This window comes from Glarea lozoyensis, assembly GCF_000409485.1.
Source record: "Glarea lozoyensis ATCC 20868 chromosome Unknown GLAREA5, whole genome shotgun sequence".
Taxonomy (NCBI): Eukaryota; Fungi; Ascomycota; class Leotiomycetes; order Helotiales; family Helotiaceae; genus Glarea; species Glarea lozoyensis.
In genome coordinates, this window is record NW_007361000.1 from 2,592 (window position 1) to 22,751 (window position 20,160).

The following is a 20,160-nucleotide window of genomic DNA, read 5'->3' on the forward strand; positions in this document are numbered from 1 at the left end:
TAGTAGCTAGGATTAAATTCTTGTAGTAGCCCTACTGCAAGGCAAAACGATGTCTGGAATTATAGGTAGTATAGAGTGCTGGGGAGTTTTGTGTAGTGCGTATCAATTAGTCGCTCCGGACCTTGTGACACAGTCTGCACAATATGCCAAGTTGTCGTACAGGATCTGTGTTAGGGAAGATGAGACATTTGAAGAAACGTATAAAAGGTTTGGTTAGGTTAGTATGCTCATATTTTAATTCGCATTTATAATTAAGGAGCGCTACACTTGCACGTGATATATATAGAATAGGTAAAATAATACGGATGGCTGTAAATATAATATACAGTAGTAGCGATAAATCTTTGTCGCTTATTAGAAGGAATTCTTTCGTCATAAAACTACTAGATAAAGCTAAGACTAGCGTGTTGTTGTAATTATTCGAGTTTTGTAACGGGGGATGCGGGCGTGTAAATAGGTTTAGCAGAAACACCGGCTCTGAGGAGTATAGATGCGGACGGCGAAGGGGGTAGGAGAACAACGCCGGATAAGGAGCTGTATTCGTGGCCTTGACCATGTTTACATTGCGGCATTCGATGTAGATTGTAGCGAGGAATTAGATTCTGCAGTTTTACTGCAACTATCTGAAGGGAAGCCTGGAATCTGCACATTTAATCTTGGAAAGAAGAATAAAAGCCGAACTACCTTCTCTTATTTTCTAGAGAACAGCCTTCTAAAGGTGCTCTACATGGACTTAACTTCTCTTCTACGCAAAGGTGTACAGCTTGAAGGGGTTAAATAATCTCGTTGTAACCGGATACTCGCGAAATAAACAAAGCAAGAAATACCAAGAGGTCTAGCATACTGACTGTCCCGAATCACAAGGCGCAGGGCAGATATTCTCGAGTATTAACGACTACGCAAAGTGGGTTAAAGCAATGATCTATCGCGAGGGGCCCATAACTGAAGACGTGTACGAGGGTCTCACCAAGAAGCTTATTAGGCAGAACCTTCCCACGGAAGACTTGAACGAAGAGCAATTGACATACAGTGCCCTGGGTTGGGATATCCGTTAGTATGCAGGCTATACAATCTTCTCCCACGATGGAGGGGAAATTGGCTACCAGTGTAACCACTTTTTCATTCCGGAACTTAAGTTTGGAGGTGCCATTTTTAGTAACTCGGACAATGCAGACAATTTTGTCAGCCTAATAGCGTTTCGATTAATTGATGATGTGGTGCACGGGCTAAAAGCCGAAAGATCGATTTAGATGGAGACCAATAACTCGGAAGCAGGATTTAAGTCTTGCTCCGACGCGGAGGACTCCTATGGCAATGATTACACAGAACTAGAAGAAGAACTACGACAGGAGCTTAGTGATTTTAATCATAATTCTCAGCTACAGGAGCTGCCACTTAGTGCATTTACAGGGTAATACTAGAACGCGGGTTATCGAGGCATTAAAATTAAAGAAAGAGAAGGCGCTCTTTTTGTCGATGCTATGGATCGGTCCCTGGGGTTTACCCTTACCTTTAAGCATATATGTGAGTAAACGAAGTACGTTGCTCAGTTGAGTATAGGAGCAGGGGCTAGCGACATACCCATTAAAGGAGAGTTCTTTCTTAAAGATAATAAAGCCATCAGGATAGGATTACAATTAGAAGATCTGTTGGATAGGTATATCTGGTTTGAAAGAAAAAATATTTAAGGGAAAACGCAATCTTGAAAGATCTAAACTAGTCGGCGTATAACTAAATCTCTTCGTATAATAAATTACGTTTTATTGCATTAAATAGATTGTTCGAGATTAAACTATAACTGTATTCTACTTCTGGCTTAAAAGGTACTACGCTTTAGAGTTAGTAAACAGTCTAAGGAATCTATATAAAAGACTTGTGAAGTATTCTATATATATATTGCAAACGTTATTTTAGGGATAAGACACCTTATACGTGTTAGTAAAGCCTAGTAGCTTCTATCTAGGACGACGACAACAGTCAGGGCCGTAGAGCCATGGGGGATTAACACAATTTATAGAATAATTCAATGATACAACCGCTTAATCTTTTTGTTATTTGTTCAGAAGCCAATACATAGATTTCTACTACTTCTATCAGTTGAAAATATCACCACCGTCTTGTCCCTCTTGGGCGGTCCGAATCCTGTCAACAGTCGTCTTTCCAATCGACGGCAAGTATTTTACGTCTTCGTACGCTCTATCAGTCGCAATCATCTCTGCGATCCCCTTTGCCGCGAGCCAAATGACAGGCATTCCATGTCCATTAAAGCCAGCAACGATGTACTGGCCCGACTTCCCCGGAACTTCTCCAAGGTGCGGTAGGCTATCGAACGAGTAGCCCATAACGCCAGTCCAGGCTTCCTTCACGTACGCGTTACTGTCCTCCCAGCCATTGAATGTGCGTTGCATGAAGTTGTCAAAGAAGCCGCTGGAGGCTTCAATAAGGGTACTGTCATCAACATTATTGTACCATTGTTGAGGGTACGGGCGGAATAACCTGCTAGATCCTCCTACAATCACGCCTTCGCCACCTGACAAAGGAATCAGATAGCTAAGAACGCCAGCAGCATCTCGAATAATGTATAGATTAGTCAGCGTTGCTCCCGATTGCCCTTCGGGGACTGCTACGTGAGTACAAATGCCTTTGCAGGGTATGATGCTCTTTGTGTACTCTGGCAAAAGGGTAGAAACATAAGCATTGCTCGCATGGACAATCTTCTTGGCCTTAATGCTTCCTCGTGGAGTATCCACAATCCATCCCCCATTCACCGAATCTTCGTGCAGAGCTGTGGCAGGGGTATGAGTCTGCAAATTCACCTGCTTTCCCATCTCTAGAACCCGCTGCAACAGGGCGAGGATGAACTTATAAGGATCAAGAGATGCTGCTTCATAAGTCGCGCTCGCTTTGACACCTTTGACAATTCCATCTTGGTCAGAACCGTAAACGAAATCAATGGTGTTCGTGTAGCGCACTTGCAGAGATACCAAGAGGTCGTAGGCAGCCTTAGCTGTTTTTGCTCCTGGACGAAGTTAGTACAAAAGACTTAGTCAACTGCACAGCTACAAATAGTTTCATACCTTCGTCGCTCAGCCAAGTGTCAGTGCTCCTCGTTGGGGTAAAATCGCAATCAATTCGTGCTTCGGCGATTAACTCCCGAATTGCCTCCATATTAGCAAGCTCAAATTCCGCCCATTGGACTCCAGCGTCAACGCCGTACCGTTGTATGTACTTGGGGATTTGCTCATATAGATCTGGTCTCAAATGTCCTCCTTTTCGTCCTGTCGCGCCGGAACATACTGAACGGGCTTCCAGCAATGCAATTGACATGGATGGGTTTGTCTTTAACAAGTTGTATGCTGCGCTAACTCCAGCGTAGCCCACTCCAATAATTAGGACATCGCACTCTGTGGGAAGATCAGGTGTAGATCGGTGATTGGCCAGTACATGAGTCGTTTTTCTTTCCCAGTAGGGCTTGATTGGGTTTGAAACCGGGAGTTTTGGTGCTGTTGTTGCACTGTCTTTGATGGGTAAGTCCATTCTGTGTTATTGAGTAACTTAATGTGATTTAATCGACTAAAGAACTACTCAGATATTGCAAGTTCAGATGTTGATATTGCAAGTAACGGCCAGAATACCTCCGTACGGCTGGGCATTAACGAATATTTAAGGGATAGTTTTTACCGTGTTTTAGTATATCGCATTACCAATTACTCTATACACCTAAACTCCGGGTGGCTCAGCGAATTCAAGTATTCCAAGGTTAGCCTTGTCGACTCCATACTGTATAACAGTCTACCTAGGTACTGGTTCTGTCGTTAATGCGACTGGACGGCGTTTTTAGTCAGCTGCCGAGCGTATGCGACGTTTGCCGGATTATCAATCAACGGCAGTAACTAGGTATCCCACTTCCCACTCTTTGGATTAGCACAGGGGGTGCACAAATTCGTTGGTTGACTTTGTAACCGAAAAAGTGCTAAATCGTCCAACGAATCTCTGCACAGCCTATGTAGAATTGAGCGTAGTGATACGTCAGCTGCCGAGCGCAGGCGACGTTAGCCGGATTTTGCAATCTACCAGCAGCATTCCGCGCTTTGAATTAGAACCGAGCGTGATACGTTACCTGCTTTAATATTAAATATGCCTATCACCAGAGAAAGCATGCCATAATATTATTAGGGTTGTTGAAATTCCTCATGGTCCACCGAATTCCGATCAGCGGGGGAACGACATCAGACTTTTGCACATTCTCATATGAGAAGGCCGAAGAGCTAAGTTAAGGGAAAAGGAGGCTTAATGATATCAGTAAAGGAGCATGCACAGACGTTGACCAGAGTGGTCATTCTTAGTACTGGCACTTTCCGTTTAATCTCCTATGTATTTGACTGCCCAGGGGCTCTGACCCAGTAGTGGAGTCAAATATGACTGCTCTCGCACTTGTATAAAAATCGTCTGGCTAGGGTCGAAGTATGTTTCGGGGAGCCACGTGGCAAAAGCAAAACATGGGACTAAGAATTTCAAATTGATCTGGTGCGATTCTCTGCACGCAAATAGCAAAAACAGAACCTTGCTGGTTGACCATAGTGCTAGCATGCCTCCCACCTTCGGAGCCTCTAGAACGACAATCAAGCTCATGCTGAACCGCTGTCTGGGTGCTACTGGAGGTTTTGCAGCGGCTCCCTTGCCCGTTCGTCCTGACTCTCGTGATGCGATTACCTCGAAGCGCTCAGAGAACCTAACCGTCTTCTATCGCGAAAATTAGCAAACTCGAAGTAAAGCATCCCATGGGCTCAGATTAACTCCCCAATTATGTTTATGCTGTCAAACTATCTATGCTTTGTTCCTGAGAGTTACAAGTTAGAACTTGAAGGTCTTCGGGTAGAGGAAGGAAGATACTTTAGTTAATTGTTTAGTTTGTGAAATGTGCGGAGCGAGCTGTCGAAGTGTGCTGCATGGCCTCAATATCGTTTACCGGTGCCAGAGCCTGTCCCGCGTCGAATTCTCATACTCACAAAGCTTGACCTCCTTCATCACACCCGTCTTTACTAGGCCTTCGACTGTAGTCTCATGTAGAAGCATTAGGAATCTAAGCTGTGAAAGATTCGATTTGCTGCTGGAAGTGATACATTTGACCTACATCCGTGGGGATATTGTAATACATGAGCACGATTGTGACCGCGCTTGTGTAATTGCGTGATTGAAGCTTTTGTTATATTGTCAAATAAGATTGTCGTCAATTCCACAAATGGCGTAGGTTCCGGTGATCTTCCTACTACGAGCGCAATAAACTGCTCAAAGAGGATAAGGAATGTAGCATGGCTGAGAACATTAGAGCAGTTGTCGATTTCCCCATGCTGAATCTCCTTAGCGAGTATATCGCAAACTTATACTTCACCGTACATATAAACCAGACTACCACTTCCAAGCCTTTGATGTGTTTATCACATAGTTGGGCATTTGGTTCATCAAAGCAACTTGCAAGCGGTCTCGACAGTAACATTATTGGCTCTTATATCTGCAATAACTGGAGGATACAACATCACAACTCGTACCGTGATCTGTAACGACCACGAAGAATAGCCGAGTTCACTGATAGCCCTACGTAACTTCGAACTGCACGAATCCTCGACTCGGAATATTTAAATAAAGATTGGATTATACAATGTCAAAAGTGAGAACTCCGAGCATTTGTCGCTTCACTATTGCTTCGATTGGACTGCGGGCCACAACATGCTGCTGGCTCTAGTCTATCAGTGTGAGAGGTTCTCCTCGTCAAAGCGAATGTTGTTCAGTGAATCAGGTGAAGATTAACAGCCGTCAAATAAGGCTGATAGACTATACTTGACGTACTAATAATAACCATCGCAGAGGGTAGGAACACAAAACCCTATGAAACAAGTCATAATTATAACAAAACTCCAATGTAATCATCATAACATTGCAGCAATTATAATCCAGTCATCCAACCCAGGCTTTCGACTTCTCATTCTCGATAAAAGCCGTAGCATTAAGGCCAACGAAGCGAGCGAGGCGCCAACAATTGCTGTGAGTAAAATAGTAATGGTTCTGTCTCGCAGTGGCCTATCATTAAGGTCTTGTAGTAATAGTTTTAGTCTCTGTTAAGATTAGAATCCTCCAAACCTCCATCAAAGAGAACCGTCTAAGACCCCCCCTTGTTGTGCAAGGGCTGCCAACTCACACTTCAAGGCTACGGCTTAGCTCTTGATCCGAGCAGTTATACGTTTTAGTTGCCGGTATACTGGGTAACATGGAAGTCATTTTATTGATGCATTGTACCTATACACTCAGTATTTTAAAGAACGAAACAAGTTTGATAATGATAGCTTACATCACACATAGGGAGGTTCCCATTAGTGAGCTTTCCATTAGTGGAGTTCAATTTTGCGGCCTTGAGGTTACTATAATGAAGATATAAAACTAGGTATAAGATTAGTAATAACAATAAGCAGAACTCAGTAGTTGCAAAGAATTGCTTTCCCCTTAAATATCCACAAAGTCTTTTGTCCGGTGCGAAGCGAGGTGGTGGATAAAAAGACAGCAGTCATTTGCGGCGAGTTTGTGAAACCATCCAGAACCGTAAAAGATCAACCACCCAACAATTTTGGAATGGGCATCACATTTAGCGGTACTCGAATTGAGTTCCCAAAGCCTCGCTCTTTTCCATATGAACAATATCCCTCGAACCCAGCGCAACCTGTATGAGATAGCTTAGGGTTAAAATTGTGGAAGTTCTTGCCATTCTACTCCGTATGTTGTGGAAACTGGGCGAAAAGGTTAGGGTTTAGTGACAAACTATACTTGCTTTCGTTTTGAAATCCAAGTCGACGAGTTATCTAAGAGAAGACCGTAGTATCATCATTTGTGCATAAAGTAAATGTAAGAACTATGTTAAGAGTAGATCTTCATTTCATTGAGAACCATCTATGGACCAATCGAAGATAATGGAGTCCTCGCAAAGATAAGTGATGAGCGATCAAAATTCAACCATGCCCCTGGACACCACCCTGCCGTCCCTGAACGTCCTGTAATTTGCTACACAAGGTTTCCGCATACTATAAGAGATTGCGTATTATGGCCGGCATTTGCTTAAATATTCATCTATTTCCAAGATGTAGGACCGAAAGTACCGTTCGTGAGGACGATTTTCGGCGTTGCATTCCAGTCAACATTGTTCATGAAGCCGCCGTTAAAGCCACCCCACCATTGAGGAGGCGAAACTTTGTCGGGTAGCTGCAGAGCAAAGAAGATGAGCAAGACGCAGATGATAGTTCCCGAATCCAAGGCTGCGGAGGTGATGTAAGTGTACTCTGTCCACCAACCTGGATGGCGACCCTTGATGACTGCAGATGGAAGTTAGCTGGTGGAATTTATCATAAATGGAATCACACGTACCTTTGTTGAACATAGTTCCAACAAATCCCCAACTGGCGTAGATCATGACAGTCGCAGGAGGGATATATGCAGTTCCACCGAAAATGACTGGCGTGGAGACGTAACGCAAAATGCTGTTGGGCCATTTTCGGGCTGCCAACCAGACAAGGATTGGGCAGACCAAGCCTAAAATGAAGAAATACATCATGCAGTTGTAGATTCCATTAGCTACATGAATCAGTTAGCATGTTGTCAAGTTTGAAATATTTCGAAGCTGCCAAGCTGGAGCGAAATTAACTTACAACCAAAGATTCGTTCCGGTCCAATGACTCCCCAGATGATGGAAGCCGTGAAGAAAACGTGGGCATTTGGACAACTGTAATGCGCAGGCTGATCTGGATCGCAGACGTCTTTGATATTTCCCAAAGCCCAATTGAGGACGGCGATCTGAACAAAGCAAGACCAAAGAGTCGCAATAAATTGTGCCCAAAATGTGACTCTTTGCGGAACCTTCATGTAGTGGGCAAGCTTTTGATCTTGTGTGAAGTACAGTCCTTGGTAGCAGGTGATGTATCCGTACATCTTGAACATCATCATGGCAAGGGGTCTACCGGGTTGCATATAACCAATGATGAATTCAGTAATCTACAAAATGAGTTAGAAACAAGATATGGGACCCGGAAGAAGTCTTCCCAACTTACCACATTAAGTCCGAGTTGCACGTTTGTTGTGGCTTGGACGATTCCGATCGGTAAGTAGAAGAAGACGGATATCAAAATTGCGATGATAAAAGCCCACCATGTGAGATGGGTGTCCCAAACCAGACAGGTGACAAATCCCAGTGCAAGGAATACGGCGAAACTGACCATAAACCTGAACGCGGAAAGTTAGTAAAGTTATTCCTAAGCTGACAACACGCCGGATTTACATACCACCAAATTGGAGCTTGGGGGTACTTCAGCATCATCTTTTGATGTATATCGGCGCCCTCAGACCTAGAGGCCCTCAACTTGTGCCAGATATCAGTACCATGGTAGAGATAAGTATGTACAATCACAGCAATGATAGCTGCAAACGAAAGTCCGTATGCTAGAGCAAAAGTCGTGGATAGGAACAGAGGTGAGTAAGCTGCGTATTTTTCTGGATCGAGTGTGTATTCAGGAGTCAGAATCTTGGAAACGTTGTAGGCAGCACCGGTGTTGTCGAATGATCCACCAGTTGACATTGGGAGATAATCAGAATACCTGATATAATATTAGATCGTGATACTCTGCCAGGAAACACATCCATTCAAACGGGGTTTACTTACAATGCACCAGTAAAGTGGATGCCTAGACTTGTGATGATTGTGAAAATCACAACACCGATCATAGTGTTTCCAATGGCGTGGAATGGATACACTAACGGGGATCTGAATCATGTGTCAGCGACCATTTCTCTCTTATTCGACAGGATGCGATGCTGAACCAACTTACAAAACGAAGGCAGTGATGACACTCCAGTCAAATGTCAAAGGAATCAATGAAAGACCTGTCTGTCCTCCAAAAACCTGGTTGACGGTCACGTTGTTTGGAGCAATCCAGCAAGCAAAGGTAAATGTTGCCAGCAAGGGGGCAATCCACAATGGGAACCACTCCCAGACAAAGATAGCTCCCATGACAATAAGGAACCACTTGTAACGACCAATTTTCCAGCCGGAGAGCTGAAGGGCGTCGGGTGTCTTCCTGGTATGAATAGTCTCGACTACGGGTTTTTGGTTAGCCACATTGCAAAAGTCGCAAATGTAAAGTTTTGCGTCTAAGGTTGGACTTACACATGGTAGTCGTGATCTATATTGACAGTCAGCACGGTCGCTAAAAAGGTTGCATCAAATATTCTTACCAAATTCGATGGCCATATCATTGCAGCAGGCTCAACGAGCCACCGCCTAGTCAATCCCGCCAATCCGAGACCAAGCATCTGGCAAGTAATTGTGAGAAGGAGCTGATATCCCCAACCGAAGTTTTGACCGTCTAGAATGATTAGTAACGTGGTTCTCTAACTTGACAAAGTTCGTTTTATGACGTACAATAAACTTGTTGGGCAAGCAAGACATCGGTGGAATATGCAAACGTTCCTCCAAATGAAGCGTTGGCCTTTTTTATTCGTCAGCCAACATAAAATGACCCAGCACCTCAGACTTGGAGTGGATGACTCATACCATAATCACTATCAGTGCATGTTCCTTTTGATTGAAAGAACCCGGGTTCAAAGACCATTCCTTTCCGAACGTTCTAAACTTCTTCTTTGGCATGACTGGCAGACATTAGATGCGCTTCCAGAAAATGATAATAGATCCCTACCATATGTCCACGCAACACCAAATGGATAGGACAAAAGTAGTGTCACAACAGGAGTCAACGCAATTGACGGGTTGCGGAGGGAGAAAAGCATGTTGACGGCCGAACCGATTGTCGTCCACAAAATTCCGATAACCCAGCTATTACAGCATTAGTGTCATCCGATCATTAAAGACAAACTAGACGTACGCGCGCACTGTATTTGCAGATGTCTCGTCGTCATAATTTCTGACGGCTGCGCGTACTTCTGGGTATGGCGAGTCTTCTTCGAGGAGGTTGACCTCAACGGCAACCTTCTTCTCGAGATCGTCCGCCCGTAAAGCTTCCGAAACCACCGCAATGCTCTCCTGGGGAAGGTTGGGATCCCATTTGTGCTCGATTTGGAAAGCTTTTAAATCAGCTTGTACGGCTTGAGCGGTGTGAGGACTGTGATGAATTAGCGATAGCGATAAACTTGAACATTCGAAGACGTACTTGTCTACGCCAGATGACAAGCTATCTGGCTCATCAGGTCGCGGACCCGACCTCTTGAATAATCCGAAAGCCATGTTGGCGCGTCAGTTGTTTCGAAAGGTAACAGACAGCAGACGATGGATAAAGCGATCTTCGGTCGGTGGGAAATAGAGTTGTACTTGTATTCACTTGTAATCGGCAAAACATCCTGGACCAAGAGTCCTCCCGATAACGTTCACCCTGCACTTGCTCAAGCGTTGCGACGATAGCACCGACACTGTGGACGTATACGAGGAACTAGAATTCTTTTGGAAGAACCTTATCCTCGGGGAGTTAACAGATCGACCAAACACCTGCTCACGTTGTCAAGTTACTGTTTCTGACCTGCCGAAAGAGGATGCGACACCGTGAACTCAAGTCGTGGTGCATCTGTATTGCTACCACGGATTGGTCCAACATAAATGTAGCCGTTCGGGGTCTTCCCGAGGCTCAATGACCATCCTAGATAATGTAGGACGAAATGAGGAGAATCTTATCTTGCCATACCCGGAGCATGATACTGCATCTTCACCCTGGTCGCCATCCCAACAACGACGATCGCCTCTGATACACGACACCAGGTCAGAGGTTGGTGTTGGTAGCCGTCATGCGCCTGCTCGTGCCACCCTCGAAACGTCGAGAATTCCAGGATGAAAACAGATGCAGCTGAAAATGCTTTGGATACTTGAATCCTTGGTTGTCCCTTGAGATTGTTAATATCGGTTCAACAATACACACTTATTAATGGCTCTCTTCAACGGCTGTACAGACGCCACTCGAAACGCCCCGGACACAAGCATTGACAAGCTTATCGTGAGAAAGCTTAAACAGCTCTTCTCCACCTCTCCATACGCCAACGCGGCCTTTGCCCGAAAGGCGGAAAACACCCCACTTCTGGAGAATAACTCTGGTTGGTGCTGATAGAACCTTCAAAGCTGGATTCACGAGAGGCCACCAATAAAATGCCTCCAACAAGTCCTGGTGCCGAGATTGATTGATCGAGGAATATAACGCCGATAAGCCAGACGGTGAATGTAGATCGATGGCGAGCACCACCAACACCAACCCCCAAGCGCGATATGATATCTCGATTAAGAAGGAGGGCGCACGACTTCCCCTACAACGCTTATCGTGACAGGATGAGTACATCCACGAGGAATTCGTTTCCAGATTCACTGAAGGATACATCTGCCGTCCCGGGAAAAGACTGGCCCCTTGATTAACAAGACGCAATATAAATGGGTTCAAGTTGAACAGCTAGTGACCATCTCCTGTCTTTTACCAGAGTTTCCAGACCCGGTTAGAGCAGGCGGGTAGCGACTAATCCTTTACCAATGGCATCCATCAATTGATCCAAGTTGCACCAATTGTCCATGGGTTCAATGCAACACGACAACCCTTCCGGGAAATACCAACGACGCTACTCAGAAACAGCAGAAGCAGAAGGAGCTTATCGCGATGCATATGTGTGGCAAAGGCCGAAGCACAGCGTACCCGCTTGGCCATTAAGAGCAGCAGCAGCCAGTAAATTGGAATACCTTGCACACCAGAGCGGAATCCAGCAAAGATAAAGTCAACTAAATAAATACAGATGGGAAAAACAGACAGAGAGTGCGGGTGATGATTTTTCCAAAATCTGCTGCAAATTGAAGATTCAATTCAATGGTTGTGCTCCGTAGAGGCAAGGATTTCATAATAAGCAAGTTGATAGACGGGCTTCGTACAAAGCGAAGCGTGATATACTTCCCAGAGATGTGTTCGCGGTCCTGAGGTTAGCATCACTGTCACTGCGTTTACCGTGTCGAGTCCCAGCATCTTCATAACATCGACGAATATGAGACCGACCTCCTGATTTCAGCGCAGAGCAATGTGTACAAGTACATTCAAGCACAGAGAATGCAAGTCGGGGCAGTCAAATCGACTCGAACCTTACCTGATCACACGAGGGCAAGAGAATGGTATCGCTGGCGAGGCAAGATTCAGATAGTAGCATACGCACTAGCATAACTAACCGAAGAATCAGACACATCTACCGGATCACTACTTCGCGAGTATCGTGTGAACTTGAAGTATCCATGATCCGATGGAATCGTCCCTGCTTCCCTCAGAACATCAATAGCGGCTAGCACGACACCAATGGGATGTCTTCCGCAAACAGTATTGTCTGTTTTGTCCATGTTATCCAAGAAGCTGTCGTGGGTGCCTGCTTCGATTGCATCCATTGACATACGATCCAACTTCTCAATGCTTTCGTGGATGGGGGGATCCGTCGGCGTGGCAGCATTGCGCGACTTCGGCAGGTTGTGGCCACCGCCCTGACTGACCACTTCTGGTGACGGGTTGTTGGGTATGTAGTATGTATATCTGAATCTCCCTCCCCAATGGCAGAAATCCGACGAGATCACGAAGACCGAGGTGGGGTCCGCAAGGTAGGAGGAGAAGAGCTTCCCGTATTCCTTCTCCGCGGCGGGAGCGGTGTTTCCGACCATGACGGGTACAAGCTTGGGATAGTCTGCTGGAGAGTCGAAATGGCGGGACAACATGGTGTAAATGTATGGGCAGTGCATTTCCAAACTGTGCTCGGCTTCATCCACGTCGCGGGGGATACTGTCGAACTTGCCCGTGGCCTTGAGCTCTTCGACCGTGGCTCTGTCGACCACCAAGTCTCCTAGCGGAGTGGCATATTTGGCATGGCTTGTGATGGCACAGCCGGACAGGTATATGGTATGTGAGGGTCCGAGGAGGAAGATTCGTTTTGCGTTTGAGAGGTCGAGGGACTTGTATGCCCAGGCTGCATTGTCCGCGCAATAATCATAACCTGCGTGGCTGGGAGTTGTCAGCAGATGTTGCTCAAATTGATTGAATTTTGAGAGATTCTTCGCATTACAGAACGACGCACTTACGGCGCGATTATGACTCTAGCTTTGGGGATAGGTAGCTGTTGCTCGTCAAAAGCTGCTGGAACGGCCGCCAGATACCCCTCCAACTCGCTGGAAAGAGCTGTACGATTAGCCTTGTACCAAGATCCAGCATGCGATGCAGAGCGCGTGGTCATTTTGGCAGAGAAGAGAGAGATAGAGAGAGATTCGTGAGAGAGATACTGCAGTCGAGATGAGAAGATTCGATATAAAATCAGTTGAACGGTAGTTAAGGTGGCAGAAGAGGTGTTGTGGTTATCTCGAGAAGTCTCACTAGATCCAAGCTCCCACAGGCGTCACGTGGGAAACGAGCACCTGACCCTTGTACCTACTACCGAGGCCCCTTTTCTGCACTCGCGCATTAGACTTTTTACCCCGACGTGTAATATAATAGATGCGTTTAAGCTAGGTACCATTGCTTTGGGGGGTATACGTATATGCCGTATTCCCTTTTCACAACAATTCCTCGTCTCTCGTTCCACCCGAACCGAATATAACCCAAAACTCCCGATTCGATCAACGGCAATGAAACGCTTGCCGCACAAGAAATCGAGGAGGGGTTGTCAGAAATGCAAACAACGTCATGTCAAAGTAGGTAACACTTACACACCCCCCATGCACCAATTGGATGTACGTATGCATTCATGAGGTACAAAAACGCTGTACTGATTTTCTTAGTGTGACGAGACGAAACCTGCTTGCCAGAAATGTCTGAACGGCGACTTTCAGTGTTCATATCTGGATAATCAATCTAGCTCGAGAGAGCCATCCATTCATACACCTGGTTCCGCTGCCGCTGTATCATCGGTAGCCGACTCTACATTGTGGTCTGCTGAGCCTCAGGGTCCTTTCCCCGGTAACCTGAACATGATACATCTAAAACTACTACACCATCTCGAGACCGGAGGACCGTTAACAACCGTCATCGAAGCCGACGAGGAACACCCGGGAGATTCGATGCAAGAAACCATTCGTTATGCGCTGACAAATCCGTACCTGATGCATGAAATTCTCTCATTCTCTGCCCTCCACTTGAGCTTGGTCCATCCCGCTGAGAGGGAGAGATGGAAACTCCAATCCACCGAGCTACAAACAAATGCGCTCAGTCTTTTTAATAGTATGGACGACGATTCAAGGGCGGATTTTGTTCCCTGTTTTCTGTTTGCCTCGATCTTAGGCTCTCACTCGATGCACGATGTCCTGTCGTCGGGAAGCGACGAACTCGGACCCTTCCTTGATAGATTTGTCGAGTACCTCCAAATCGTTCGAGGAGTTCGTGTATTGCTTACTGATTCAAATTGGAATTCACTGTGGGAAACCCCTTTCCGGTACTTAATTCCAACTGGGAATAGGATACCAGATCCCTCTACTGCATGCGCCCCAGAGCTGGATGTATTAGCAAGCCTCCTTCAAACGGCCGACATCAGTTCGTCGACCATGCAGGTATATCAGCAAGTCTTGAATCAATTGAAATCGGCGTTTCAGTCGCAGGCCATGATCGTTGATGGACCAAGTAAAGCAACCGCCATCCACGCCATTTTTGCATGGCCGGTACTCGCTCCTCCTGAATACGCAAATCTGCTCTCTCGGAGACAGCCGGAAAGCTTGACCATTTTGGCTCATTACGCCGTATTGCTGCATTATCATAGAGATGTTTGGCTCTTTGGCGACGGGGGAAGAAGATTGATTGAAAGTATTACGAGGCATCTGGGCGCTTTTTGGGTACCATGGCTAGCCTGGCCGATCTCCGTGCTGAACAGCTGATTTGTATTCAAAAGATACTTGTATTTGGTCAAGTAAGTCTTTGAGTAATCTAGTGTTGTGGTAAAATTGCTACACTCCTATAAGAAATACCACTAACAGCTTGTGAGGATGGATGGATATCAAACCTGTTCAAGAATTATAAGATTCTTCGCTGGAGAACCTCAACATTATTTCATGAACTGCCTGTCTCTAGCGCTAGTTCATAAATCCGGTGCCAGGCCATCGCAGATTTGTAGGCCCGCAAAGGTTTCCTGAAATATATTGTAGGGGCATAAAATCCGGCAGCCACACGTGGCGTCTTTTCTAGACACGTTTTTGACCCTCCATACAATATCCTCGACTTTTTGAACGCGAGTCCCCTCCTGTGTTCTTGATTTTGGAGGAATTGTGTTAATCGACCCCGACGAGATGATACCGACGAAATTGAGGCTGTCAAAATTCTCGATGTTCGTGCAACCATTCGACGCAGCTAGAGAAATCTTCGGTGTTTTGTCGATACCACAGACAGCCCAATCAAAAGCTCCAGGCGATAACAATCACTTCAATGGGTGGCAGATGCTGTATTTGTGCAACTTTTGGAGACGCAACTAAGTTCCATGAAGAACACAAGGCTACTCTTGGTACCGGATGGTTTCAAAGGTGTAATTATCGTTCCGGTGACAGGTTCAGAAAGTCATATAATGAGAGACCGGTCTGGAGCACGTAATTTGGATATAAGTCATAAACACCGAAAGCAGGTACTCCATCTATGAGATCATTTACACTACTGGCGTTTTTGCCATTCTCGGAGGACAATTCAGAAGATACCAGCTGCTTTTCGGCAAGCATACGTTTCGAGCGCAAGTTATATCATTGATATTTTACTTTGACACTAGCCAAGTCCGAGGAAACTCGATTGACGCTGTTTGTGCTCATCCTGCACCTTTTCCGTTTAAACGCTCCCCACCCAAAAGACGATTGAAGCTAGGCAGGATTTTTCAACGCACGATGCCCTTCCGCTGCTGGCCGGCTGTCGTATATCATGAAGGCTAGTGTCACTCATTCCACCGTGCTCATCTACCTGAGCAAACCTTTCACGCGATATATCACTGAATCAGCCAGCATCTTACACTTAGACTTCAGCGGTTGACAGATGAGACGATTAGAGACTGTACGACAATCACTCACGACCAAACGCCCACCATAGTTGAGTGCTGTCGCAAGGCTTTGACGGCAAGAGGTTCGGCGAGATTGAGAATGTATTACCATATCATACGTCGTATTTTTGGTAATGCGGTCAAAATCAACTAGGTCACCTTCGAGAGCAGGGTAGATTTGTGGGAGACCTTCCTTTTGTGACTTTTTGGTGGTCTGAAAGAACACATCTTCGAACCACTTGTGGCATCTATGCAATCTCCACAACCTTGCTTCGGATACCACCGCTCAACGCAATTGTAGCGTTGCCTTTGCCTTGAAATCTCTAGAGCTAAATCCCAACTGCACCTCAAATTGTCCAGTTGGTATCAACCAACGTTGGGAAACAACATCCCAATAACTCAGATCTCGTCTCTTGAGTAGGAACTCCACTCTGCGCTTTTCATTCGGCTTCAAGAACACCTTTTCAAAACCACGGAGAGCGCGTACAACCTTTCCGACAGGAACAGAATCCGGTAATCCCACATAGAGCTGAACTACAGTAGCACCAGAGCATTGACCTGTATTCTTGACTTCACCGACCACACGAACAACATCTGTCCACAAATCAGGATTTCCTCCCTGCTTGATGCCGAGTCCTGGATTTGGTTCCGCGGAGGGGTTCTTGAGGAGGGTGGTGAGCTTCATGTTGCTAGAAAGCTCGAAGGTTGTGTAACTCAAACCGAAGCCAAATTCGTAGAGTGGCTCGATATTGTTAGCATCGAAATGTCGATAATCAATCATTTGGCCCTCGGTAAAATTGGACTGCCACTCAGTTGTTGTAGAGACATTAGTGAGGTTGACTGTTGGAATGTCGTAATCCGACTCGTTCTTTGGAATTGTGTAAGGGAGCTTGCCGGATGGGTTAAAATCTCCCCACAAAATATCGACAATAGAGTTTCCGGTCTGTTCTCCTGGAAGATGTGCCGCGATGATAGCTGTGACATTTGGGTTGTTTGCCCAGGGCATAGTATTAATACCAGCTGAGTGGGTTATCACTACGGTATTGGGACATCTTAATGCCACATTCTTGACGACGAAAGTCGAGTTCCAGTCTGCTTCCCAGTTTCGACGGTCAAAACCTTCGCTGGCATATGTCTTCAAGAATACGAAACATACATCTGGATTTGGATAGATGCTGTTAAAGTCGTTACGTGCAAGGACGTTATTGTCAAGGATGTATTGTACCCTAGCTCCGGTTCGTTGTGCGCGGGCTTTGATTGCGTCTAATGGGGATACTATTGAAACGCATGTTAGCAAAACTATTTTGAAGTTTTTGAGGGATCATCAATATGGCCAAAACAACGGCCTGAAAGATACATACCAATATACGTGTGTCTGCCAGTACCAGATCCGCCTCCAACATCAAGGGTACCAAACTCAGGACTTGTTGCCACCAGTTCACCAGGAAATGTCAACCCAGCTGTCAGATCTCCTGCATCATTGCCAAACACACCAATATTTTTGATCTTCTTTGTGTCAATGGGCAGAATGTTTTTCTCATTCTTGAGAAGAACGCTACCTGCAGATCCCAGGAGGCGGATTGTTTTTGCATGGTTTCTCCGCACATCTCGTGACATTGGCTGCACCTCGATGTAAGAATTGTACAGATTCGCCAGTACGCCCAAGGTTCCAGGATCTATTGTTGGATAGTCTTTGTCCTGACCGAGTAGGTAGTATGGCATCATGATTCGGCGGACCATATCGTCGACTCGAGCAAGGGGTAAAGATCCATTATTGACAGCTAAAGTGATGTTACCGCCAAAATAAGAACTGCCAGTGTAGATGGAAGCCAGGTCATACGATCCAGGCATGTTCAAGTCCAGTCCTCCTGCAGCCGAACTCACACCGGCGTGAACTGCAAAGTAATCAGAACTAACGTATCCTCGGAATCCCAGTTCGCCTTTCAACAGTCCGTTAAGTGCGGCGTCGTTCTGGCAAGCGTATGTTTGGTTGACACGGTTGTAGGCGCACATGACGGAGACTGTTCCGGCCTTGACGGCGTCGTAGAAAGGCCACAGATAAAGCTCATGCATAGTGCGATCATCAACATTAGAAGAGATGGCTTCGATTTCGGTTCTGTTTCGTAGAAAGGTATTGCTCCTGTGGTTTTCTTGCTCGTTGGCGATGAAATGTTTAGAAACCGATTGCACGCCAGCATCTTGTATACCACGAATAGTGCGATCCATGGCCACACCTGTCAAGTAAGGGTCGGGAGAAAAGCCTTCCCAGTTGCGGCCACCAAGAGGATGACGGCCCAACGGTCCAGCTGAAGGTCTATATTAATCATTAGCTTCATTTCTACAGCTCAAAGCTTGGTTTCGCATACCCTAAGAGCACATGAACACCCTTGTCTCTAAATTCATTGCCGAGAGAATTTCCTCTCTCATAAATGAGATCCCTATCCCAACTCGCGGCAGCAGTTAAACCGGCTGGGAAGACACTCATCAAATCCGCACGATTGAGCGCAGTTGGGCCATCCATAGAACAAAGCCCACCGAAGCCAAGGTCAGGGAATGCTTCCAACGTTCCGATACAGCCACCACCAGCCGAGCTATTACCAGTCACCATCTTTGCTTTCTGTTCCAAAGTGAGCTTGGCTATGAAGTCGTTTGCTTTTTGGGTGGCTTGGAGGAGCGCGTTGTCTAAGGTCACACGAATGTCAGTTCTTACTCATAGCTCAAAACTCCAACGTTGGAAATAGTACCTGAAATGTAGTCTGGGGTGTTCTTTGACCGACTGGAAACTTCATCCTGGCAAGTCACCACGCTCAGAAGTTGCGTGGTGGCCAGGAGGAACGGGAGACCTGAAAGTATATACATGACTGGACAGCGAGACGAGCTTCTGATTCAAAGAGGAAGTTTGAACTGCGTTGTGAGTACTCCCGAATTCAACCTTGGATATTTGGCTCACTTTATACTTGCGCGGCCGATTTTACTTTTTCATTGTACCGTTAAAGACGATACATGATACCCCATCTTTCAGCATCTCTCGGCCTTATTATGAGGTCGACTCCAAGCCTTGAAATCGAAGGACAACGGCTTAAAAGGCCGAAGGAAGGCCCTAGATATTTGATTTGTCTGAACACGAGTAGATATCTTGTAGACCATGTTTACTTCTCCACATCGCGAGAGCATCGATGTGGGGATTCATAAGTATGGGGAGGAACAGCTACCCCGCAGACTCCACACGTCCAAAAGCTCGCCATGTCAGTTGCCTAATGATCGCTTCGAAAGCCATAAAATGAATCTTTGAACACATCACCCCATCTAGCCAAGAAAACATCTCGGTGGAATAGATGTACTAAATATTAGTTCAATGTTCTAGAGCGCTGTGCGGCCTCGCAGCAATTTTTGTTAGTGAAAATTGACCATAGATTGGCTCTCGTATAGACTAAGCCTGGTCTCTCTTTTTACCCCATTTCTTTTACTTGTCTCGGACGTCCTTACGACAAGTTCAATTCAAGCATACCTTATGTCTAAGAAATTCGAACGTATGCTAGGAAATTCGTCCAGTTTTGCTAGAATTTATATACACTGACTGCAGTTCCCAGCGGGCAGATATCGTACAAAAGGTACGAGAGAGTGTGCGACTAAAGATGGAAATGCGAGGAGGTATACTTCGTAAAATTGGAAAAGAGTATGGCACGTATGGGTATATTTGATCATATCTGACAGGGCGGCGGATGGGGAATGGCGTCGTATCGTGTCGTATGGCCGTATTGTATACGGTGCTATCCGAGAAAATACGCGACTATTACATGTCAAACGGTCAAACGACAGTACGAACCGTTGAGGCTGGACTGCGAGATATTATTATGCAGAAATAAATCATGGGGAACGAAAAGAGTTTGGACATGTTTTCAAAATATCCAGGCACTGTTTGCTACAAAAGTGCTATTGTTCAATGAATCGCGCTCGTTGTTCTTGAAGGCAGTCTTATTAGTTAGTTCCCTTGTCATGTTTTTCTTGAATGTCCGCTGTATCCCGTTTCCTGAGATCAACGCCTCATGGAGACGGCGTGCTCAAAGCCTTAGGACTTAACTCTAGCTCCTTGAATAAGCTTCAAGACTTCTCCGCGACAAT

At 45.8% G+C, this 20,160-nt stretch overlaps 5 protein-coding genes across 5 annotated transcripts; 1 reads left to right on the top strand and 4 right to left on the bottom strand.

The window, feature by feature from the left end:
- Positions 1-2,093: 2,093 nt before the first annotated feature.
- On the bottom strand, positions 2,094-3,537 carry GLAREA_04183 (FAD/NAD(P)-binding protein; the record flags this gene model as incomplete). The annotated part of the gene is made up of 2 exons (XM_008086560.1): positions 2,094-3,019; positions 3,078-3,537. 2 exons carry the CDS (start codon positions 3,535-3,537, stop codon positions 2,094-2,096), a joined length of 1,386 nt encoding a protein of 461 aa, XP_008084751.1.
- A 3,579-nt stretch (positions 3,538-7,116) lies between these two features.
- GLAREA_04184 (small oligopeptide transporter, OPT family) lies at positions 7,117-10,276 on the bottom strand (the record flags this gene model as incomplete). Its single annotated transcript, XM_008086561.1, has 14 exons — positions 7,117-7,358; positions 7,411-7,617; positions 7,692-8,034; positions 8,091-8,262; positions 8,322-8,633; positions 8,699-8,800; positions 8,865-9,132; positions 9,203-9,218; positions 9,271-9,401; positions 9,458-9,524; positions 9,590-9,684; positions 9,732-9,868; positions 9,918-10,154; positions 10,203-10,276. 14 exons carry the CDS (start codon positions 10,274-10,276, stop codon positions 7,117-7,119), a joined length of 2,403 nt encoding a protein of 800 aa, XP_008084752.1.
- A 1,923-nt stretch (positions 10,277-12,199) lies between these two features.
- On the bottom strand, positions 12,200-13,275 carry GLAREA_04185 (uncharacterized protein; the record flags this gene model as incomplete). The annotated part of the gene is made up of 2 exons (XM_008086562.1): positions 12,200-13,046; positions 13,124-13,275. 2 exons carry the CDS (start codon positions 13,273-13,275, stop codon positions 12,200-12,202), a joined length of 999 nt encoding a protein of 332 aa, XP_008084753.1.
- Positions 13,276-13,753: 478 nt separating this feature from the next.
- GLAREA_04186 (uncharacterized protein) lies at positions 13,754-14,902 on the top strand (the record flags this gene model as incomplete). The annotated part of the gene is made up of 2 exons (XM_008086563.1): positions 13,754-13,768; positions 13,817-14,902. The coding sequence occupies 2 exons, from the start codon at positions 13,754-13,756 to the stop codon at positions 14,900-14,902; spliced, it is 1,101 nt and encodes a 366-aa protein (XP_008084754.1).
- A 1,422-nt stretch (positions 14,903-16,324) lies between these two features.
- On the bottom strand, positions 16,325-18,897 carry GLAREA_04187 ((Trans)glycosidase; the record flags this gene model as incomplete). The annotated part of the gene is made up of 4 exons (XM_008086564.1): positions 16,325-17,313; positions 17,400-18,352; positions 18,405-18,720; positions 18,783-18,897. The coding sequence occupies 4 exons, from the start codon at positions 18,895-18,897 to the stop codon at positions 16,325-16,327; spliced, it is 2,373 nt and encodes a 790-aa protein (XP_008084755.1).
- Between the last annotated feature and the right edge of the window lie 1,263 nt (positions 18,898-20,160).